Source organism: Mustela putorius, unplaced genomic scaffold (genome assembly GCF_011764305.1).
Source record: "Mustela putorius furo isolate JIRA1106 unplaced genomic scaffold, ASM1176430v1.1 tig00003834_pilon_pilon_pilon, whole genome shotgun sequence".
In the NCBI taxonomy this organism is placed as follows: Eukaryota; Metazoa; Chordata; class Mammalia; order Carnivora; family Mustelidae; genus Mustela; species Mustela putorius.
The window spans coordinates 90561734-90584749 of record NW_025421987.1 but is presented as its reverse complement, the minus strand read 5'-3'; the positions used below and the strand labels follow the sequence as shown (position 1 = coordinate 90584749).

General features: G+C 39.0%; 1 protein-coding gene across 1 annotated transcript; it reads left to right on the top strand.

Annotated features, from left to right (window-relative positions):
• The first annotated feature begins 202 nt into the window (after positions 1 to 202).
• On the top strand, positions 203 to 22282 carry TMEM207 (transmembrane protein 207). The gene is made up of 5 exons (XM_045088128.1): positions 203 to 274; positions 9891 to 10100; positions 12884 to 12978; positions 13819 to 13961; positions 21314 to 22282. The coding sequence occupies exons 1-5, from the start codon at positions 203 to 205 to the stop codon at positions 21445 to 21447; spliced, it is 654 nt and encodes a 217-aa protein (XP_044944063.1). The 3' UTR covers positions 21448 to 22282.
• Positions 22283 to 23016: the final 734 nt, after the last annotated feature.

Genomic DNA, 23016 nt, shown 5'->3' with positions numbered 1-23016 from the left:
AGGAGAATGCCTGGGAAGTTTAAGGAAAATCCTGTCCGGTGCAGTGTGCTGGGAACAGAGTGAGGCAAGAGGAGACCCGTAGAAGATGAGACCAGAAAGAGAACAGAGAACAGGCCTCGTGAGGTTTTGTAAATTATTGCATGGACTTCTTTTTTTCACTTTGAGGGAAATAAGAAGCCACTCAAGAGTTGTGTGCAGAAGAATGAGTGACAGCATCCAACTTAAAGTTAAGAACATCGCTGCGGTTGCTGTATCAAGAGTAGGTGGTACACAGGTAAGTGTAAAAACAGAAAGAAATAAGAATCTACTAGAAAGCGATTGAAATAATTCAGGTGGTAGGTGATAGTAATTTCAGTAAAAAGTTGCTGGAGAATGTAATGAAAGCAGCAGAGGTCTGCACATATCTTGAAAGCAGAGACTACAAGATTTGCTGATTAATTAGAGAGGGTAAGAAAGAACTAAAAAGTGTTTTCAAATCTTTTTAGCCTGGGGGAACCTGGGTGGTTCAGTGGGTTAAAGCCTCTGTCTTCGGCTCAGGTCATGATCCCAGGGTCCTGGGATCAAGCCTCGCATCATGGGGCTCTCTGCTCAGCGGGGAGTCTGCTTCCTCCTCTCTCTCTGCCTGCCTCTGCCTACTTGTGAGCTCTGTCTGTCAAATAAATAAATAAAATCTTTAAAAACATATCTTTTTAGCCTGAACAACCAAAAGGAAACAGTTGTAACGTACTGATACAGGAAAGATGAGTGGGAATGAAAGAGTAGAGGGAAGGGGAGGAAAATCAGAAGATAGATTTGGGGCAAGTCTACTTGCAGAAATGTAGTCAAGACCCAAATGTTGATGTGGAGTTGGCAGTTGGTTATACAAATTCAGGGAAGACATCTGGAGTCCTCAGTTTGTGGCTGATAATCTCTGAAACTGAATGAGTTTCCTGAAATTATGCATGTAAATAGAAAAGACAGAGCTCTGAGGTTTAGCCTTAGGGAATCTCAAACATGTCAAGTCTGGATAGACAAGGAAAAATCATCAAAGGAGATGGAGAGAGACAGTCAATAAAATGGGAAACAAATCAGGAAATGTATTGTTCTGGAAGCCAGGTGAAGAAAGTGTTTAAAGGAAGAAATGATTGCCTATGTCAAATGTTGCCAATTAGGACAAATGAGATAAAGACTGAAAATTGACCGTTGATTTAGCAATGTGATCAGTATTTCTTCTCAGTGGGGAGAAGAAGAAAATGAAATCTGACAGGCAGAAGTGCTGCCTCATTTGAGGTCCTCCTTACATAACCCTGGATCCCATAGTTTCCAGGAGCTGAATGGATTTTGGAATTTATTTTATTCTATGATGCTCCATTACTCAATTCCTTATGTCTATGCCTGGTCTGATTTCATATTGGTATTTTCAAGTTGATCTTTAAAAAAATTATGTGAAAGAGACAAATATTATTATCATTATTTCTTAGGAAATACAGCTTTAAGAGAAGATAAATGTTTTATCGTTACACTTCTGGTAAGTGCAAAGTGGTGACCTCAGCCCAGGGCTTCTGACTTCTAGAACTTTCTCCTGCTCCATTAATTTCTAAGAGAGTGATTGATGCCTCCTTCCTTTTTCTTTGGACTTTCCTTTATGCATTGCCCACTTCTTTTCATAACTTCTGTTTACTCTTACTTAATCCCTTGAATTTGGGTCCTTAGATTTTTTTGAACACCTGCATGCCATGACCTTTAAGGACAAATATCGATAGAACTTTAGAGCTTCAGGGAATTTGGACTTCTGCCAGGCTACAAATCCAGATAATAGTTTCATATCACCTCATGACCATCCTTTCCTGCAGGATTTACTTTCTTCTACTACCCAGCTCAGGAGAAAGTTTGGGTAAATGACCAGCACTGTACCATTGAACATACATCTATCCATTCTTTTGTTACAAAGATAATGATTTATAGAGTTCAACATCCAAGTACTCAGTAAATATTGTGAGTATGATCTCATATAATATATACTCATTCTCCTTTTTCCTGTCCTTGTTCCTGAGTCTTTCAAAGAGTTTTTCTTCTTTCCACCCTTATATTCAAACATAAGAAGTCCATAGTATTTTAATGACTTAAGAGATCATTTTACAACAGACATCTATCTTCAAGCTGACTTCTCAGTGATGTCAATTCATTACCATTCACACACATAAGCATCCATTTGGAAAAAAATACTGGATTAATCACAACTTTTAGATCATAAAACATGAATGACAAACCCCAGGCAGGCAGTGGATTGTATCATTATCTGTTTCCTGGTTGTGATATTGTATAAGGCAAGATGTTACCAGTGGAGAAAACTGGGCAAAGGGTATTTAAGACCTCTGTTTTACTTCTTAAAACTGTATGGGAATCTACAATTATCTCAGAATAAAATTTTAAAATTTATACAGGTAAAAGGACATCCATGGGCAGACTTCTTTTTCTAAGACCTTCAAACTGTCATAATGCTGAGAAGGGAAGGCACAACAGAAACTGGGCTCTTAGGCAGAAGCCAGCATGTTGGCCTTTTGGAAGTGGTATAAAAAAGTCACAGAAGCTAACAGATAAATAGCAGTCTGGAAAAAGAGGGGTGGCAATGAATATGAGTTTTTATTTTAGCACCAAGTATAGTTGTGGCGTTTGCAGTATTACTGTTAGTATAGAGTCCACCTCCAATCAGCTCCCATAGTCCTAGTCAGCCACCTGCTGCAAAATCATGTATTTGTTTTCACAAGAATTATTTAATCTATGTATCCGGCTGGTCATAGCTCCAATTTCCAAAGCTAAATCAAACATGTTGTCCTTGTTTCCACTCCATCTCTTTTCTAGTCTTCCGGCTTTCCTTCCCCTTCCCAGGATTTCTTAAGATCATTGACTCCACTGACGGAAGTCAGACTTCTGACCGCCTAATAAATAAGTTCACCAGTGAAGAGCCTATTTTTCCTTCTGTTTAATTACAGGCTTCAGAGACACTTAAAATGGAGGGTGTCCTAGGGACAAATAATACTGTAGGCTGGGTTTACTTATCTCCTGTTGGCATTGGCACCAAGCCCTTCCTCTGCTTTGTAATTCATGGCTGTGTCTGTGACTGCATACTAAACAGACTGAGGCCTCCACACAGCCCGTCCAGATGCCTCTCAACTAATCCACATACCTTAACGGCCAGTTCAGAGCAGTAGTTTAGGTAACTGACACTGCTGATTTGTTTCTAGTGCAATCTAGGTAAGCCATCATAAATTAAGTCATGTATTATCCTTTGATTTGGATGTGGTGAACTATGCTGGGACTTGAACCACCACGTGCTTGTTCTGAATTCTGGATGATTGGCTTCAAAATTGACCCTTGGAAATGTATGTATGTACAAGATGATTAAATGAAAGAATTAAGAATAAAATCAAACATACAAGAAGCTGTGAAAAATAAATTTCCCTCCTACTCATGTTTCCTCAGACTCTCATTTCCCTTATACAGAGAAAATCACTGTTAATAGTTTTAAGCAGAGATATCTTGTGCATATATGAGTATATGTGTGTATGTTTCATAGAGAGGGAAGACACCATAGCTGTATTTCCCTGATTATTACATAAAAACCAGCAGGGTGTACACAGTGTCCCACAATTTGTCCCTTATACTTAATGATAACTCTTTTTTTTTTTTTTAAGATCTTATTTATTTGACAGAGAGAGACGCAGCAAGAGAGGGAACACAAGCAGAAGGAATGAGAAAAGGAGAAGCAGGCTTCCTGCTGAGCAGGGAGCCCAATGCTGGGCTGGATCCCAGAACCCTGGGATCATGACCTGAGCTGAAGGAAGATGCTTAAAGACTGAGCGACCCAGGTGCCCCACTTAATGATGACTCTTAGAGGTATTTCCTTGTCAGTAGCTGCACCTATTCCACCTCCCTTTCTATCATCGACCTATCTATCTAGATATCTAGATATCTATCTATGTATTTTCAGTAAGTTCTACATCCAGTATGGGGCTTGAACTCCCAACCCTGAGATCAAGAGTTGCAGGCTCTATCAATTGAGCCAGCCAGACCTGCTGTTATGCCTTTTTGAACAGCTGCTTAGTATTTTGTTGAACAGATATAATCCTTTTGTATTTATGTAAGAAGCCCCATTTTGATGGACATGTGCTCTTTCTGATATTTTATTACCAACAATGCCGTGTGAACATCATTGCATGTAATAATTTGTGCTACTTGTAATAGTATCTGTAGGATTTATTCCTGGAAGAATTCCTGAGCAACAGATATATTCAGTTTTTAGGTTAATAGGTATTGTCTAATTGTCTTCCCAAGAGGCTGTACAGTTTTCCCAACCATGTAAGAGAGGACTTACCTCCCCATAGCTCTCTCTCTTTGCTCTATTATCCTTTTTATCAACTTGCCATTCTGATTATAATTGCAAGCAATATGTATCTTATTATGAGTATGGTTAAGCACCTTACAAGCCATTTGCTCCATTCTTTCCACCTAACCACTCAGTTCTTCATCATTCCTTAAATAATGTCTATTCCTCACTAGCTTGAAATGAAAACTGAAATCTTTGTTTATTTCAATCTGTTTCTGAATTCTATTCCGTTATATTTATCTTACTGTTTATATGCATCCATACCAGTTTTTGTAAACTTCTATACTTTTCTAATGTTTTAATACAAATTAAATTTGTGCCTCTTAATTATCCTTTTTTAGAAACTCCCTAGACATTTTGCAAGCTTTTATTTATTTGTTTGTTTGTTTATTTGGCCTGTCGTGTTTGAGTTGTTTCATCCAACATTGAAATATGCACTGTTTAAAAGTAGGGCGCGATCATCATGAGACAAGGAAAGCTTTATGCCCAATGTTGAGTTACACCTGGGACTGAAAATGATGTGTAGGAAAAGAAGAGGTAAAAGGACCAACAAAGGGAAGAAAATTAAACATTCCCAGTGCCAGATACTGTATAAATCCCAGAAATGACCTAGAATAAAACATGCTCTTGAATGCCCTAGGTTAGTTAAGCAGCCAGCTAGTGTTTTGCAGGTCAGCATGTATAACCCTGACTTCTGAGGGCTTGACAAACAGTACCAGGGCTCTGACCTTACACTGAAATTCCTTGAACTCTGAGTACCTGTGAGCATGCACCCAACACGCCTGCCCCCCAGTGTGCACATTAAAAGTCACAAGGGGCATCCTTAATGAGCGCTCCGGTGAGAAGCATAACTTAGAGGCTAACGAGTTCCAGGGAAAGAGGGAGATGCATACAGAAGCCCAACCACTGGCTTTGAGCAGCTCGTTCCTTAAGTATGTTGGGACCCAGACCTTTTAGTTTTACTTCAGTGATCTCAAAAGCAGGAACCTCGTGTTTGCCACTCTTCCAGGTAACCATCTCTCTTTCTGGGAAAAGATTTTCAGGGGTACTCTAAGAACCTGATTTGTTCTAGATTTGATTGTTGGGTAACTTAACTACTCTCACATTTAAAAGATTTCCTCTAAGACGGTGTTACCACCAGCTTATATTTATTGGTCAGAAATACAGAAGACGAAATGGTCCATGTCATTAGTCTTATTTCTTCTTTATTAGTTCTACTGCCATTGAAGTAATATGACACAATGTAATCTTTGCTTAACTTTGCTAGGCTGTGCATTTTTTTTTTTTAATAAAAATTGCTGCTGATATGTCCAAATGCTGTGGCAGGATTAATTGAAGACATGTTTACTGTTGCCTACAACCATCCTTGAGGCTTCCCCATCTCTCAGTGCTGAGCAACACAGACAGACCCATCTTAGAGTTTATTTTGGTTCCTCTGCTTTTTTGAGCATCTCATTCAGACTAATACCTGCATCTCTGTATCTGTGTTACTTGAATGCAATGTATCTGAAAGATTTCAGTCCTGCTCGTCATTTCCTGATAACCGCGAAGTCCATCAGCTAACACCATCAGCAGTGAGGTAAAAATAATGGATGGCTATGGACTCCTCGCTAGGGGGGGCGCAGCACAGGAGACTAGGGAGTGACTTGAAAGTGAAATGCGGACTTTATTTATCTGTTAAGCTGGATCCCTAATGATTTCGTCTACTCATAAATAAACTTTCTTTATGGACAAAATTTGAATGTTCATTTTCCTCTCTGTTAGTATGCAAATCTATTTGCAGCATTCGAGCAAAAGAGAGTGCAACTCATTTTCTGGGCTTATAAATTGTTCATTACCATGCTCTCTGATGGCCAATTCGTGGCTCCATCTGCAACTCGACAAATCTCTTTGCCTAGATAAACTTGGTGGAGTAAAATATAAGGTGCTGAAGAAGATGCATTTGGGATTAAAGGAGGGAAAAGAGATATATTTCACAAAAATCCCTGGGCTTATCATTTTAAATTTTGTAACTTCTTACTTGTATTCATATTTGCATGGCATACGCTAGGATAATAAATACTTCACTGATCTCATTAACCCAAGTTTAAGAGCCACATACGAATGACATGTAAAGGTTTTCTCATTGTCCCCGGAAAGTGTCTCAGTTAAGGGAAAAACAAACCTGCAAACCAAACCTCTAGAACAGAGTACTTTCTTTCTTTCCTCTGTGATATGTTATTTTAACTGGTAAGGCTCAACACGAAGAACTAGGATAATTACATTGAAATGCTGATGGTTTGGGTCATTTAAAACAAAGCAAACAAGTTTATTATCTTTTCTCCCTTCTTTGGTGAAGACAGACATGTAAATCTCAACAGGACTGTCCTGTAATTTTAAATGGACCTTCCCCCCTTGGAGCTAGTTAAAGTCACTCCTTCATGCATGTATTTAACACCCATTAATGCTAATGGGATGGACTTCTGTTTTCACGTAGGGAACTTGATTTCTTTGTGTGAAAATAATACTCCGCAAATAATGAACTTTCTTCCTCCAGCTAAAATGTGAAAACAAAAAAATGCAAGGTGCAAGGAAGGTCTTTAGAGCAAACAATATCTGCCTATAGAAAGAACAAAAGGCATTTTCACATCCGTCTACTGTTGGATAGGAATCTGGCTCATAATGTGTATTTCCTGTCACCGCTGAGCTAGAGAATCTACCGGGAGATTTTTTTTTCAATTAAAATTCTGTGCACCAATAATGGACTCTGCTATGGAGCTTTTAATTAAAAAAACAAACGGAATGATATAAACCCACATTGTCTCTAAGCGCTGTTTGTAGTAAAGGATTAGACTGATGAGATGTTTGGATTTTATTGTTCTAAACATGTGTTTCAGTTGGTGTTCTCGGACCCACCATGTGAAGAAAATGAAATGTAAGTAAATAGCAAGAAACTTCATGTTTTTATTTAGCATTTTCAAAAATTCAAAGAATAAAAAAAGGCTCACGTCATTTGAGAAGCCCCAAATGAGTCTCAAATGATGATTGTAATCATGGAAGAAAAGTAAGAGCAAATTGTTTTTAAATGCAAATGGCCCAATTTTTCTAAAAGCAGGAAAAGAGGCACTTTCATTATGATTAACTTTGGCAAATATAAGGAGCCTCATTGATTTCTAGGTATTTTTGCTTACTGTATTCTCCACCAGAGTGGTAGCAAGGGTTCTTCAGGCTCACAAAGATGTCATCTTCATCTGCAGCCCCACTTGGAAGTCACAGTGTTGGTGGGCCACCATTTTCTGGGTATTCAGTTTTAAATATAAGCCAACTGACAAAGTTGCTTATATTTAAAATGCATTTGATATGCATTATGTGAATAACTGACTCAATTTTCTCACTTTTGGGACCGTCAACTTAATGGTTCCCAGAATTCTATTCCGGACTTGGGGAGAAGGTGCCATTAATAATGCTGATGATGATTAATAAGAGCTGTAATGCACTGTGACTTAATGCAAGTGTCAGAAAAGCATGTCTGCCAAGCACAGCCTTCTCGGTGCAGCCCTGATGACCAGGTGGCTCTTTTCAATTATTACTACCTGTCACCCTCAAGGCCAAAGTCTCATGGCCTGGGCGCTGCCTCCAGATGAAGAGGCCATGCTGTGTGGAATGCCTTCCTTGGCCCTGGAACCATTCACCTGCTTTGGTGGATCATCTCATTATTGATCATCTGTGCTTTATGTCTGTGCTCTTCTTCCAGCTCTGGCATGGCTGGCTCTCCATTGCTCTTTCTTTGTGTTGATTTTGGACTCCCCTTTTTCTGTCTTCTGGTGTTTATAACATGATGGAATTTTTCATGCCTGATGTACTTACCTAACTCTGGACCTCCTAGCTGTCTCATCTTGCCCAGTCATCTCCTATCTTTGACCCAGCATAATAGAATACAGAAATTTATAACTGGAAAAGGTCATAAATGTTGAATCTCATTATTCAATCAATATGATCATAAATGTTGAATCTCATTCTTTGATCAGTAGAACAGGAAAATACACTACAGATGACCTTGATAAGCAGACTTTCCAGTCACTGAGGCTACTGGTCTCCCTTTTAGGGGAAGAAACTGAGACCCAAAGACAGTAGCAAAGTATTGCAGGGCTTCAGCTAGTTCTGAAGTACGATTCTTTGTTTAGCTACCTCACTTTGCATACAAGTGTCTACTGTGTTTGTCATTAATACCACTGCTTTTGAGTGAAAAGAAGAGACCACCTCAAATATAATGCCTAGCATTATAAATTTATTTTCTGCCTAGCAGAAAATAAAAAGAGAGGGCAAGAAAGTAGCTGGTATTGCAGAGAGGTGATATTAGGTAAGTATTTGTACCGAAGATAGATGCCAAATCTTTTGCCACTACAAGGTATTTGAGAGATAATTAGTTTTCTTAATTTTTTTTTTCAAACCCAAACTATTTTTTCTGATCTGAACTACTCAATTTATTTTTATAATGGCTTTTCCTTAGTATGAACAGTGCATTGCTAGGCTGTCTTTGTATAACATTTAAATATTATAGGTAATTTAGTATATGAAAAAAACTAGATAGAGCCTCTCCATTACAGCCTAATCCTTTTCCCTCCCCAAAATAAGCAAGTACACTGATACACTGATACACATATACATTCATAAGTAGAGTAACTTACAAATCATAAATATGATCATACATCCACAAGATTTTGCCAATTAATTGCATTAATAGATTCTGGATATCTCACCAACTTACCTGACTCGAGGAAGTTAAACGTTTTGCTTGAGAGTAAGCAAGTAAAAAGCAGAGTTTGGATTTGGACCCAGGACCGACTCCTGAACCAGAATTTTACACTACGAAGTATGTATATGTACCATACATACATGAATATTATATGTACTACTATATCACTATATATATATTACAAATTTGCACCATAAAGCCGTATTGTATGTCCAATGTTAAATGAAATTATACACTGGGTGAAATACCTGAGGATATATGGTTCATCTATTCTTCTAGATACTATACAATTTACCTTGGATTAATGAGGTCAAGCCACCAATCTCCAGGTGATATGATACAGCACCCATCTCTCTCCCAGATTGTTATAGCTAAATGCACTTTTGCCTACGTTAAGGGATGATTTAAAAAAGAAAAAGATCCATGATATTTGTTATTCCGTTTATTCTAAGAGCATAGGAAAAATGTTGTCCCCGTTGCCAACAGAATTCTCTTCATAAAGCCCAATAGTTTGAATTCTTCTCTAGTGTCTACTCCAGGAATAGTTGTGCATCTGGTGAGTAATGCTGCATGATTTTGTTAATTTTAGAGGATACTATATAACCAAGTCTCTCTCTCATCCTATTAACCTCTAGAAAGCTTAAGCCAGATCCCGAGTTGGGTTAAATTCTTCATATGGGGTTTACTATATTCAATTTAAAAACTGATCTCACTCTTAGCATATTCTCTTTGTGTGATACCCTCCATGCTCTCATTTCTATTATTTTTGTATTTCTAATATTTTTAAAGCATTTTGGAACACAGAATATTGAATACATTCAGGCAGTACCCCCCATAATAATTCGAAGTCAGAGCTGGCTTTTCCTCTTCCCAGTGGTGGGGCTGCATGGTAGTAAGACTCATTCTCCACAGCCAGACCATTTGGGTGTGAACCCCAACTCGGCCACTTGCAGCTTTGTTATCTTGGGCAAGTTACTTCATGCCCGAATTTTCCCAATTGTACAATAAGGATTATAATATTGTGACCTTACCTCATAGCATCACGAATCTGAAAGTGAATTAATCCCCTCTGAAATTATATAACTAGTTTAGAAGAATGCCTGGCACAGGAAGTTCTGGGTAAATCCAGAGAAGGAGCCACCGGAGCAATTCTGTAGTTTTCTTCTCGAATTTTTCAAATTGAGGAATTTGTAGTTAGACTTAGGTCCACAGAATCTCAGCGCTGAGAAGAATAATAAAGGTCAACTAGGCTAATCATCTCTATAGAGGAAAAATCATCTCCATAATATTCGGGGCAGTAGTTTTACACTAAGGTCAGAAAAAAAAAATCCTTCAGCAACCGCTTCGAGAGAACACTGATGATCAGAAATGTCTTCCTTAAGCTTCATAGCTGGTTCTCTTTTCTCCTGAATGTTTTTTGTTTTTGGCATCATCACAATTTGACCAATAATATATAAATCTCTCAGTAATTACTTCACTTTAAAAAATGTAATTTTCCCTACACTGAATATCTTCCATTTAAAATTTGTACAATTAGAATATTGTTATTGTTCTAAAACTTTTTTAAGAATTAAAAAAAAAAATCTGTTTAAGGAGCATCTGACTGGCTGGCTCAGTTGGTAGAGCATGCGTCTCCTGATCTCAGGGTTCTGAATTCAAGCCCCACGTTGGGTGTGGAGTCTACTTAAAAGAAAAAAAAAAAGAACTAAAAAACAAATCTTTAAAAATTGATCTTGCGAAAGACATGGAAATAATGGTGGGGAAAGGAGGGAAGCACACAGAGTCAGAAGACTTGTAATTAGGTTTGAATTCTTTGACCAGCTAGTGATCTCCACAACTTCTCTACTCTGGGTTTCAGTTGTAGAGTATGTAAATTGCTGAGTGAACTAAACACTCCCAAAGGTGCCTACAGTTTGGACATCCCATGATCACTTTGCATTTGTTCAGCTAACTCCGTCTTGACCATTGTATTTATTGCATATCAGAAACTCCCGCAGTGATTGCACAAGATCAGAAAGAGAAGTAATTCAATTTGGATAATTGTTATCACTGGCAAAAAAAAAAAAAAAATACTGAGTGGCTTAAAATTTAAAGAACTGAGAAACAAATTGAGGTAATTAATCTTTAAAATTGACATTTTGATAAGAATGAAGTCTATTCTTAAATGTTGAGAGAGTAAGCAAAGATTTTTAATGGAGGGAGATGAAGCAATCCACACTCCTGATTATGTGCTTACATTTCAATTTCCCAAATAGGAAACTTCTACTCTTTTGTTGGGCTAAAACACCTAGAGAATGTCCCTATGTCTACAGTGGGATACTGTATGATTAAGATTTATATTTTTTTAATATAATACTTAAATTTTTTATGACTATAAAAGTGATATACATTTAAAAAATATGGAAATGTGGGAAAGATAAAGCATCTCATGATACCCAACTGAAGAGAAGAAAGCATTGTTAGTAACTCAGTGTATAGAAGTATACTACTACAAAATACCTAATTAGTGAAAACATCGCATTTATGTAATAGAATATACAAAGTAGAACTGAGCCCTCTTTGTTATTTTACTTCACAAGGCTTTTGATGATAAGTATGAATCTTCTTGATGACTGGATAACATTCCTTTATAAAGGTGTCTCATTAATTATTTTTAAAATCCTTTATCGATGATTGCTTGTCTTAGGATGCTTTCTAAAATTATACTTCAACTGCCATATTTCCCCAGCCGTTTGCACCTGTGTCTTTATGTGAATACACACACACACACACACACACACACACACACAGCCTACAACACAAAAAACGAAAAGCATATGCCCTGGGTGATTAACTTTCCTCTTAAATGTTTGGGGTAAAATTTTTACGTTGACACTTCACATATGTTAAAAAGTCACTTCCGACTAGAACGATAATAAACATGACACACTGCCTCCTTGGAGAGGCTGGGAGCAATAAATTAGCTGACAGTTATGAGTGCTTTCAAGCTGAAAAGAACTGAGTGTTATTTTAACAAAAACTGAAATAGCCATGATTAAGTACAGCTCCAACTCACAGACTTACCGGGCTGTGATGAACAGGTTTCCACCGCTTAATCCCAGAATACTTCGACAATGCCCATTTACCAAAGTATGAAAAAAGTCCATCGGCACACCTACATTCCCGGTGTCTGGCATAGCGACGGACTCTGCGATAAATAGCACAGAAGTGGTTTAAGTTAGCTAAGCCTCCCGAAAATCACACCATGAACTTTGTTTTCATGTGAGGAAACATTTTAAAACTTATCCCAGGATTGATTGCATTGTGCCTAGACACTCAATTGGTTTGACCATCCTGACTGAAAGAATCAACGTCACACTCTTTGGTAAATGGCACGTGTGGCCACTTTCAGTCATTTCCCCTTTTCCCAATTTCTTCCTCTAATCAAGTCTGCAGCCTGGCTATTCTCTACCAAGATGTTAAAGATGAACAGAAATTATAAACCTTCCCTGGTGAATCTGCATTTTAAAGAAATTTCATACCTAATATTTATGACATGTTACCCCTGAAGTTAGTCTCCATCTTCCCAATACACAACTGTCGTCATAACTAGAATCAAACCTTATGACCGTGAAAGTGCCTATGTGTGACAGTTGCACACTCACCTGTATTCTCAGTGTCCCGGATGAACTGGGCATACTGCAACCATTTGGTTCATTGTGCTCATTTGGCACACAGTGAGTACATGATTGTTCTGGGAAAATAGGTACAGTCAGAACAAATATTATGGTCCAAGAGAATAGGTTTTGGCCATCCAGAGGTCCGGCATTAACTCTTCTTCTTTTACCACCAGGTGCATAAACTATAAAGATCGATACACAAGGGACTGGTATATCTGGTAAGGATATCCCCAATTTGTTATAATACCTTTGGTGATGTATATATACTCTGTTTCCTAAATAATAGAAATGGCACATAAAAACATAGAGTTAAGGAAATTTTAAAGGTCATGAAATATATGTGGAAACATCACATTCTGATTTTTGGTTAGTGTTTACTAATGTACTTCCTGTGACAGGGAATTTAAACTGTTTTGGGAATAGTTTATTCCTAAATTAAAGAAATTTAACAATGAAATAATTATTTTTCCTTTTGAAATCTCCCTAAATGACTCCAGTACTGATTTCAAAATTCTTAATAACCTTCAAAATAAGACTTCTACCTTTTACAAGCTGTCCTTCAGAAACTGTTAGACAGTAGTTATACACCTTCAGCATCATGACTTCTGTATTTTTTAAACCAAACAGTATAAGTTCTCTCAATTAATTGGTTAGATCCTGTCTCCTCTACGTCTACTTTAAATCCCCAACCCCACCCAACATCTAAAACCGCCTCATTTGCTTAACTACTAGTTGAATGCATGGATGGATGGCTGTAAGATAGGAATAATGGATGAATGAATTAAGGGACAAAGACACTGTTTCTTGGAATAACCTTCAATTTCCAGAGGAAATGATCATCATCCCCTGGCAAGATTGACCCACTCTGAGCACCATAAATGTTCCAAGTTTAATGACAGTATATGAGTGGTGGTGGGGGATTGCTTAAAGTGTTTGGCCTCACAGATTTCTTGCACCCTGTCTCCTGGACCTCTTGTCCCCTTTCCAGGAAGCAGCAGGAGTTCCTAAGCTCCCTGCATGCTCCACCTCACTCCTTCTCTGCTCCTTCTTGGCATCAGGTTCTTGCTGCTGATTTTCCTGATGACTCTTCTCTGTGGAGTCATGTTCTTCTGCCTCCAGTGCTGGCTGAGGAGACCCCGAATGGAATCCCCAAGTCGCACCATGGCTGTTTTTGCTGTTGGAGACTTGGACCCCGTTTATGGTGAGCTGTCTGTACACTTCTAAACTTCCTGTTTGAAACCTAATTGTTTGTGGTGAATTGAAGAACTAACCTCTTGAAAAGCAAATATGTGAACTGAGAACAAGACATGGTTTATTGGAGACCCCAGCATGCCATGGGGAGAGAGTCTAAGTAAGAAAATTTCAGAAGAAAGGAGACCTCAAAAGAAAAAAAAAAAATGTGAATTAGGGAAATGACCCATAGTTGAGTATGGCAATAGAACCTCAACCTTTTGCTCAGTCAACATGCAAAAGAGAAGAGATACACAGGACTGGTCACTCCAAGTAAGGGGTAAGGTGTAAGGTACACAATAACCTCTTCGAGCCTTTGATATCAAACTGTCCTGCCCTGGTGTTGTTATAGTGTCATTTACTAAGTTCTCCATGCCTCACTTACCTGCAATAACGTTGAACCACACTTTCCAGATTGTTTGCTACCAGTGGATAGCCTGGATAGCCTGAAATATTTGGAATTGGGCAGGTGGGTGTCAATGCTCATGTCCTTTCTCCTCAGAAACAGGGGCAGCACCCTGATCCTGCCTGCTTCCAACTCCCATCTCCAAAATGACTCCCATCCTATTATTTTCCAGTCTGCATGAGAGAACAAGCAATATAGGGAAGCCAGACTTTAGAGTTATTTGTAACTGCAGCTTTAGCTGTAGGTAATACAATTATCACTTACTGGTTTCTGAGAGATCACAGGTCATAGATTATTTCTTTGTGTTAAGCATTGTTCTCAACCAAACCATCTGTCATGAAACTCCCTCTGAGGTGCTGTCTTGTACACCATACATAGAGGCCTCAAGAGGGCTTCGTAGAGATTAACAGCTGCGCTTCAGGAACTTGGGCCAGCATACGATTTTCAATGGATAGAACAGGGAAAGCCCTGGGAAAACTAACAGCTAAATAAAAGGTGGAGTAAAAATAAACCTAAATGTTTTAATATCAAAACTTGGTACACAAGATTTAGTGATTATATGAACTATTGGCTATTCTAAAAAGTCATTATTTAACAAAAGAAACACATATCAATTTGAGAAATGGTTATTTGCAGAAAGATAATTAGAGTCCCCAATGAAAAAATCATCTTTCGCCTAAAATCAAACACTTTCTATTGAGTGTAGGAGGAAATAGGGCCACCGACACTCTAATAAATTGTATTAGTCAAAGGGGTCAACATGGTCACATTGGTCTATTTTTATTTATTTAGCTTGAGGCATTTAACAAATAAATGTAATTATGATACCTCCAACTTGACTTGAATTTTTAAGGACAATTCACTCTGGTCTTCTTAGCCCTTTATGTACTCTGAAGAAGACTCTTTTAATAGACTGTCTTGAATTATTAAAAACTTCTCTACTTAATTGTAAGCAAGCTACCCAGTTGTCGTGTTATCATTTTTAAGGCAGTGTATGTGCCACAGTTATATCCCCATTTTTCTGATGTTTTTATATTTCCTGCTTGATGATTTTCGCATATGATCTTGATTTGCCTGAATGTGTCTGAACAAGTATGATTGGGAGAGAAGGTGTCAAGCCTGATAGATTACAGCAGTAATCTGCATGTAATCATACCAAATGCACGGCATTAGAATCGCATTCTCTATGTCACCCTGAAGTCATTGTGGCCAGGAAAAGAATATACTTGGGAAGGAATTATTTAAAAAAATATAGTCACAATTTATTTCACATCTACCAAGTATTAGGCACTAAATTAGGGGCTTCTCAGATATTATTTCTAATTGCTAAATACCAACCTGGGAAAGTGACTATTATTCCTCTCAGAAGATGTTATATACTTTTCTCCCTTTGCTGGATGAATATACCACATAGATCTTTACTGCAAGTCAACTAATACACTTCAAATTGTCAACTATTAAGGGTAAGGAGCCAGTGAAAATTGGGGCAGGTCACTTCACTCTTTCCTCTAAGTGCTCCTGTATCTCAAACCTCCAGGCATTTCCACTAGGTGAGTCCTCAAAGGTAGGTTTTGCTCTCTGGAATCCCCAGTCCCTTTCTCCTTCCATTGGATCCTTCCTGATGCCAGTGCTATCTCTCTGAATCTTATGTTGCTCAAGACACTGTAAAGCTCTCCTCCAGCTCAAGTTATATTACAAAACTCATTTTTGTTGTTTGCTACTTTCCATTCTAGGGCCAGAGGCTCAGTTGCCCATTCCTTTTTTTTTTTTTTTTCCCTTGCCGAGTTGGGTGTTAGGTTATCCCACCCACTACCCATCTCCCCCCCTTTCTCAGGGATGCTCGGAAGAGCATTACAGGCAGTGAACAGCCATTTGCATGGTTTTAGATGTGGAGGAGTCTCCCAGAGTTGTGTTTCCTGGCATTCCTGTTCTTCCCCCTCCCAAGCAAAATACAATGGAGTAATTGAGGAAGTGGTATTCTCTGTGATCTCTCTCTCTCTTTTTTTTTTTTTTTTCTAAATGTATAGATCTTAGCTACATATAAGTTTTTCTTTTCTTTTTTTTTCTTAAAGATTTTATTTATTTTTTGACAGACAGAGATCACAAGTAGGCAGAGAGGCAGGCAGAGAGAGAGAGGAGGAAGCAGGCTCCCTGCTGAGCAGAGAGCCCGATGTGGGGCTCCATCTCAGGACCCTGAGATCATGACCTGAGCCAAAGGCAGAGGCTTAACCCACTGAGCCACCCAGGTGCCCCCTTCTCTGTGATCTTTAATGACATCTTCCTGACTAGCAATTTCTGAAAGTAAATTCCAGGGAGTCAATATTTTAAGGCAGTCTGAAACCCAAACCCTGACTGGATTTCTTTCCCCCACTGGATCCCCATTATACTTTCATTTCTCCTGACAAATGATTCTTCTTGCCTCATATTTCTGTAAAAGGAGGTTTTCTCCAAAAGGAAAATGAAGGAATCACGACAAGACCTTTTTATGGCTACAGAGGAGGTAAGAGACAAAGTCTCTTTAGAGTTTGGCTACTCTACGAGCACAAAGTATGCGCTCGTAGCTTTGAGTTGAGTCCAGTCTCTACCAGATTCACATATCCACACTGATGGTTGTGGGGTGGTACCTCAGGATCTTCCTCATTGTCACAGTTCAGAAGGGAGAGGAAAATGAGAACTCACTTAAAAGACACTAGTGACATTAGAATATGAAATAAGGTTTCTGGACTCCCTGCCACCCTTTGAGAAGAAGGGGAATATAGGACATTCCCCCCTGAATACAGAATGTAGGAAATGGTTCATTTAAAGCATTTTAATGGCTAGACTAGATTTTCTTTATTAACCTTGGGGTTCTTCCTAGACCTTTACTTTATTTCTTCAAAAATTATCTCATGCTATTGCCACTATCTGCTGAATCTATTAGTTGAAATAGCTCTGCTCTTTGACCGGTGGGTCCCAGGTTTGACTCTCAGGATCCCATGGAAGCTGTCCTCACGTGACAAGCCAAGAGGAGAATTTTGATGGAATATGGAAAGTTGGGATGGACTAAAATTTACTGCTGTTAAAATATATAAAATGGGAAATTTCTCCCACTAACAATACCAGACAGCAGTATTATGGCTGAGATTGTTAATTATCTTGATTAGAAATATTCAAGAGACAAAGGCAAACACTTGGCTTGGGATCCTCATAAACAGTGTGCCAGCCCAACGCTCCCAATGCACAATGATATTTCTGTCTGGGAAAGGTCCTTGGGAATCTCACACAAATACCCAGGCTCCCATTGCATCTTGTATGCCAGTAGGCAGGCCTTTTCACAGTCCTCTGCTGATCTAGTACTCAGATTCCTCAGTCTTTCCTCTTCTCTCATGGGATCTATGTTTCTATGTCCATAGCATGTCACAATGAAGTTCCTCCTGCACCAAAAAGGGGGAAAGAATCCCTCCAATACCCCCATGGAAGGTAAGAAGAAAGAGTGAGAACTGCTAGAGAAAGAAGAAGGGAGACCAGAAGGAAGCCAGGAAAGTGGAGGGAAAGGGGAAGGATGAAGAGGAGAGGAGAAGGAATCTACAGTTGGAGGTTGGAGATATTTTGAGGAATGAAATGAATAATGATTTGTTCTATGCAAGCCCTAAGGTCATGTTACTTTTTTCTGCCTCAGTCCCACCTCCTCTTCCTGGACCCAGCCCCCAGATAGTTTCTCTTCTTCCGTTATCACCCAGCATCCCTCCCACCTCCCAGCTCCTCTCATGGATCCAGTTTTCCCTTAGCATCACTGTTGCACCCCCAGAAAGGACCTGTTCAATGCCCTACACCTTCCTCTGTGGGGTGATCTGTGAAGTGGTCTCTGGAGCCTCTTGCCCTTTCCCTCAGCCATCAGACCCTAACAGTTCTAGAATAACTCAGCACCTGTGTTAGGGGCAAGTATTTCTTGTTTTAACATTTTCTTATGGCCTTACCTTACCTTAACTATTTTAATGATGCTTTTGGAATCCCTTTTATCTGAGAAGTCCACAGAAAATGGGAGATTTGAAGGGTATTTCCCCCCTCAAATTAATAAATGGAGAGAACACACACTGGGCCACAGAAAGTGATGTTTTAAAGGACTGTATGCAGATTTTTCGTAGAGGTGGGAAAAGAAGAGAACATCATAAAAATTCTCCACACCCATCTATACCGCAAATCCGAATCAATGCTCTCACTTTAAAGGATCTGGTTCTGTGAGACAGGGTGAATAGGGAGACAATACAAGTGACTTGAAAAAAGTTTTGAGTTTTTTAGTTTCATAGTTTTGTTTATGTGTTAAATCTGTATTTGAAAAAATAAGTAATGGCAAAGGAGTTGTAACGTTGACCATAAACAAAACGTTTTGTTTGTTTGTTTGTGAATTTACTGAAAACAGGTTTTCATTGAAAATAAGGTTGTGAAGCTGAGTAAAAGCCCTTATTTATGAGAAAATAAAACATTTAAGGGTAACGAAAAGAAAAAAGTTTGGGGTCTGGTAGGTGAGAGGACAAAAGGCTTGAGGCAGAAAAAACAATCTAGTATTCATTAGGAAAGAGAGAATTTGAGAGCATAAAGAAAAGATCCCCACCATTATCTGTCCATATTCCTCATTAAAAATAATAAATTACTGTAACATCTACATTGACTCCATCTCCATCCTATGTAGATCAGACTTGGGCCCTGTTAGTCCCAGCAAGGCAGCAAACAGGTCCCATGCCATTCCTGAGAAGCCAGCGAGGTGAGTTCCCACGGAGACACCCCTCCTGAGGCCACTCATCTTAGGGGCTGATCTCCTGGATAATGCTGCCTTTCAGAGATCCAATCTTCCTAACCCCATTTTTTCCACAATTTCAGAGATAATCTTCCCTTTTTTGTACCTCCAGGTAAATAGAAATACTAATCTTTCATCAATGATGAAATGTAAGGGCTCTGGATTGGGGAAGGGAAGGAGGAGTAGACAAGGACAGAGAAGAAGCAGGCTTCACATGCCAGCTCCTCTCTCCCTCTCCTCTCCCAGATCCTGTCTTATTTTAGGATTGTTTCTGAAATGTTACCTCTCTGAACTTTATGTTCTTTAGGTAAATACTCTGTGACTCGTTTTAGGTAAGGAAAGAGGGAGCATTTCATTCCCCTACTTTCGTTTCAGAGTATAATAGTAGTAATAGATCACATTTATTGAGCACTTACCATGTGCCATGCTCTGTGCTAACACCTGACATCTTTAGGCTCATTTACTCTTCCCTACAATGCTAAGACAGGTTCACTGTCATTCTATACTCCAAAGATGAGGGAGCTCCTCTTCTCTGCCATTGTAGTGCAAAAAGGGACATTGTGTAAATGAATGGCATAGTTATGTTCCAATTACATTTAATATACAAAAGCAGTCACAGAACTAGTTCTAGTTCAAAGGCCTTTTTTTTTCTCTTTAAAGGTGTATTTTTTTAAAAGACTGACTGATTGATTGATTGATTGATGAAAGAGACAGAGAGAGAGCATGTGAGCAGGGAGAGGGGCAAGAGGAAAAGAAGAAAATCTCAAGCAGACTCCGCACTGAGTGTGGAGCCCCTTCAGGGGACCCTGAGATCATGACCTGAGCTGAAACCGAGAGTCAGAGGCTTAACCCACTGAGACACCAGGCACTCCTCTTTAAAGGTGAATTTAGAGTTGTTACTAGAATTTATGGTAGTAATTGTTTTGAAAAGAAGCAATCGGGGCACCTGGGTTGCTCAGTAGATTAGGGCTTCTGCCTTCAGCTCAGGTCATGATCCCTGGGATGGAGCCCCGCGTTGGCCTCTTTGCTTGGCAGGGAACCGGCTTCCCCCTCTCTCTGCCTGCCTCTCTGCCTACTTGTGATCTCTGTCAGAGAAATAATAAATAAAATCTTTGAAAGAAAAGAAAAAAATCAAACCATTTCAAAACAAAGACCAAGGTAGGGGAAAATATATGGATTGTGGCTATGAAATGTTACTGTTGGTTCTTGTAACTCAAAAGCAATAGCAGTCTTTCAAGGAAATACTAACAGGAGATTTCCAAAAGAGCTATGGGAATAAGTACATCATTTCTCCAAGTGATCTGTTTGAGGAAGAAAATGCTTGTTTTTGATATTTAGTACCTTATAGTGTGCATAATCTTAAAGTAAAAATTTTTATTTCGAGGCATTTTTAAAAATGTGATCAGGTTTTTCTTTTTTTCTTTTTTTTAAAGATTTTATTTATTTATTTGACAGAGAGAAATCACAAGTAGATGGAGAAACAGGCAGAGAGAGAGAGAGGGAAGCAGGCTCTCTGCCGAGCAGAGAGCCCGATGCGGGACCCGATCCCAGGACCCTGAGATCATGACCTGAGCCGAAGGCAGCGGCTTAAACCACTGAGCCACCCAGGCGCCCCAGATCAGGTTTTTCTATTATTGTGCGTGTGTATTTTAGATGCAAACTTTTCACAAGTTAACATTTTTACTATTTCTCATAGAGAAATGTTTATTTAATTATATTTGTTTAGTTTGCAGAGCATAAATATGAAATGATGAAGTTCAGACATTATGCTTAAATATTTCTATTGAAATTTGCCTTTCCCATGATGGAAACATTAGCTAAAATACTGTTAATATTTACAGGAATCTTGTCTTCCAATCTACCAAAAAGGGCATTCTCCCTACTTTCGGCCTCTAAATTGTAAATGCTTCTTGATGGGTTAGTCGGTGATGATATCATCTGTTCATGAGAGCAAATTTCCTTGCTATAGTGACTAAACTATCACTTTAGAGAGAGCACGATGGTTGTAAATTTTTTCTCAAGGGCACAAATAATTTTCTGTTGCTCCAGTGATCCAAGAAATGCCAGATTTTATTACGCAGTTCATGTACTTCTGTTTTATGCTGACTAGAAAGATTACAAGTCCCCATTTTTCTCTTTCTAGGGACAGAAGTGGCTGTGACACCAACTGTTGGAATTCACCTTCAAACTCCAAACCCTGAAATGTGTCCTGCTCCATGTTTTGGCACTTTAGACCCCCCACCTCCATATGAAGAAATTCTGAAATCAAGCCGATAGCTCCAGATCATCAACTGACAACATTAGAAACATTTTTTAAAATGTAGGAACAATTGTTTTATTTAGTGTGAATTTTCAGAAATCAATGAATATAGCCTGAAAAAGGACATTTAATATAGTCTGCAAAAAGACAAGAGAATGAATGTAGAGAAAAAATTTCGGTCAGGGAGATGTTTCAGTAGTGAATTACTGGACTTTTCATGTATCATTGCTGTGTTCTGTTTCATGCTATACAACCAAGTGATTGTCTCTCTATCAACACTCCCATTAACGCATGGAGTAGTCTCCATTAAGTACGATTCCACTCCAGTACACATCACAGCTCTCTCTGCCTTATTCTCTGTTTTCATCCGACCCCTCCCTTCGTATGGAGTTAATAAGAGTTATCATAATTAAACGATGGTCCAAGCGGAGATTCAGACATGTCCAGACCCAAACCAGAAAGAGAATATTTGAATTAGGGTACAAGATGAGAGTAGGAACAAGGGGCACTCAGAGTTGAAGGATGAAGGGTGAATGAAGGAGATTAAAAGTCCCCGTTCGAAAAGGTGCCTGTCTCAGCCTGAGGAGAGAAAAAGTGTAGATGGAGGCTGAAGGAGACCCCAAAGCTGTGCAGCATGTGTAATAACACAGTGTGGAGAAGGAGGAGGCTCCTGTTTGGATGGTAAATGTAGGCTCTAGAGCCCACAGTCTTTCTCTGGTACCTGGAGACTCGGCATTTCTTGGGGAACTATGATAAGAATCTTTGGCTTAGATATCAATGTTCTTGTTGAGAACACTGACTCCAGAAGTAGCGATGGGACAGTTTCAGCATTTTTGCAGTGACCATGAGCAATGGGGGGCCAGAAAATGAAATCCATGCTAGAACAGCCAGTGGTGTTCAGCTGACAAATCTGTCAAACAAAACAACTGACAGCTCCACTTGTTTATTTAAAATACCTCTTAAGAAAGTTTGACCAAATTTATCTCCTAATCTTTTCGCAAACTTGTTTTTCCAAACTTTCCTCATTTCCAGCGACAGTAACAGCAACTTTTGAGTTGCTTAGACCAAAGAACTTGGAGTCATTCTTGAGTCCTCTCTTTGTGTTTCTTCCTGTATCCCTGTTGTCAGAAAGTGGCTTGGCTCAGCTCTTAACTTCAGAATAAGCCTAGATTCTAAACAGTTCTTACTACATTTCTGGTAGGAGCCACTCACAACCAGTTATTGCCTGATGACTGTAATAGTATCTCGACTGGTCCTTTTGCTTGCAGCTTTGTCCTTCTATATATTTTCTTTCCAACACAGTAGCTACAGCAATATTTTCAAAACATAAGGAGAATCATGTCCCTTACCTAAACTCCAGTGACATTCCACCTCACTCAGAGGAAATGCTGAAGTCCTTGTCCCAGGCCCCTGTAGGATCTCCTTTGCCATGACTTTCGCCCTTACTTATTTGTCCCAGGAACACTGTTATCAGACCTATCAGGTGTTAACCTTCCTGCATCTGTCTGTTTGGGCCATAGTACTTGCTGTTTCTTTTTTCCCCTTTCTTTTCTTTTCTTCTTCTTCTTTTTTTTTTTTTTTTTTTT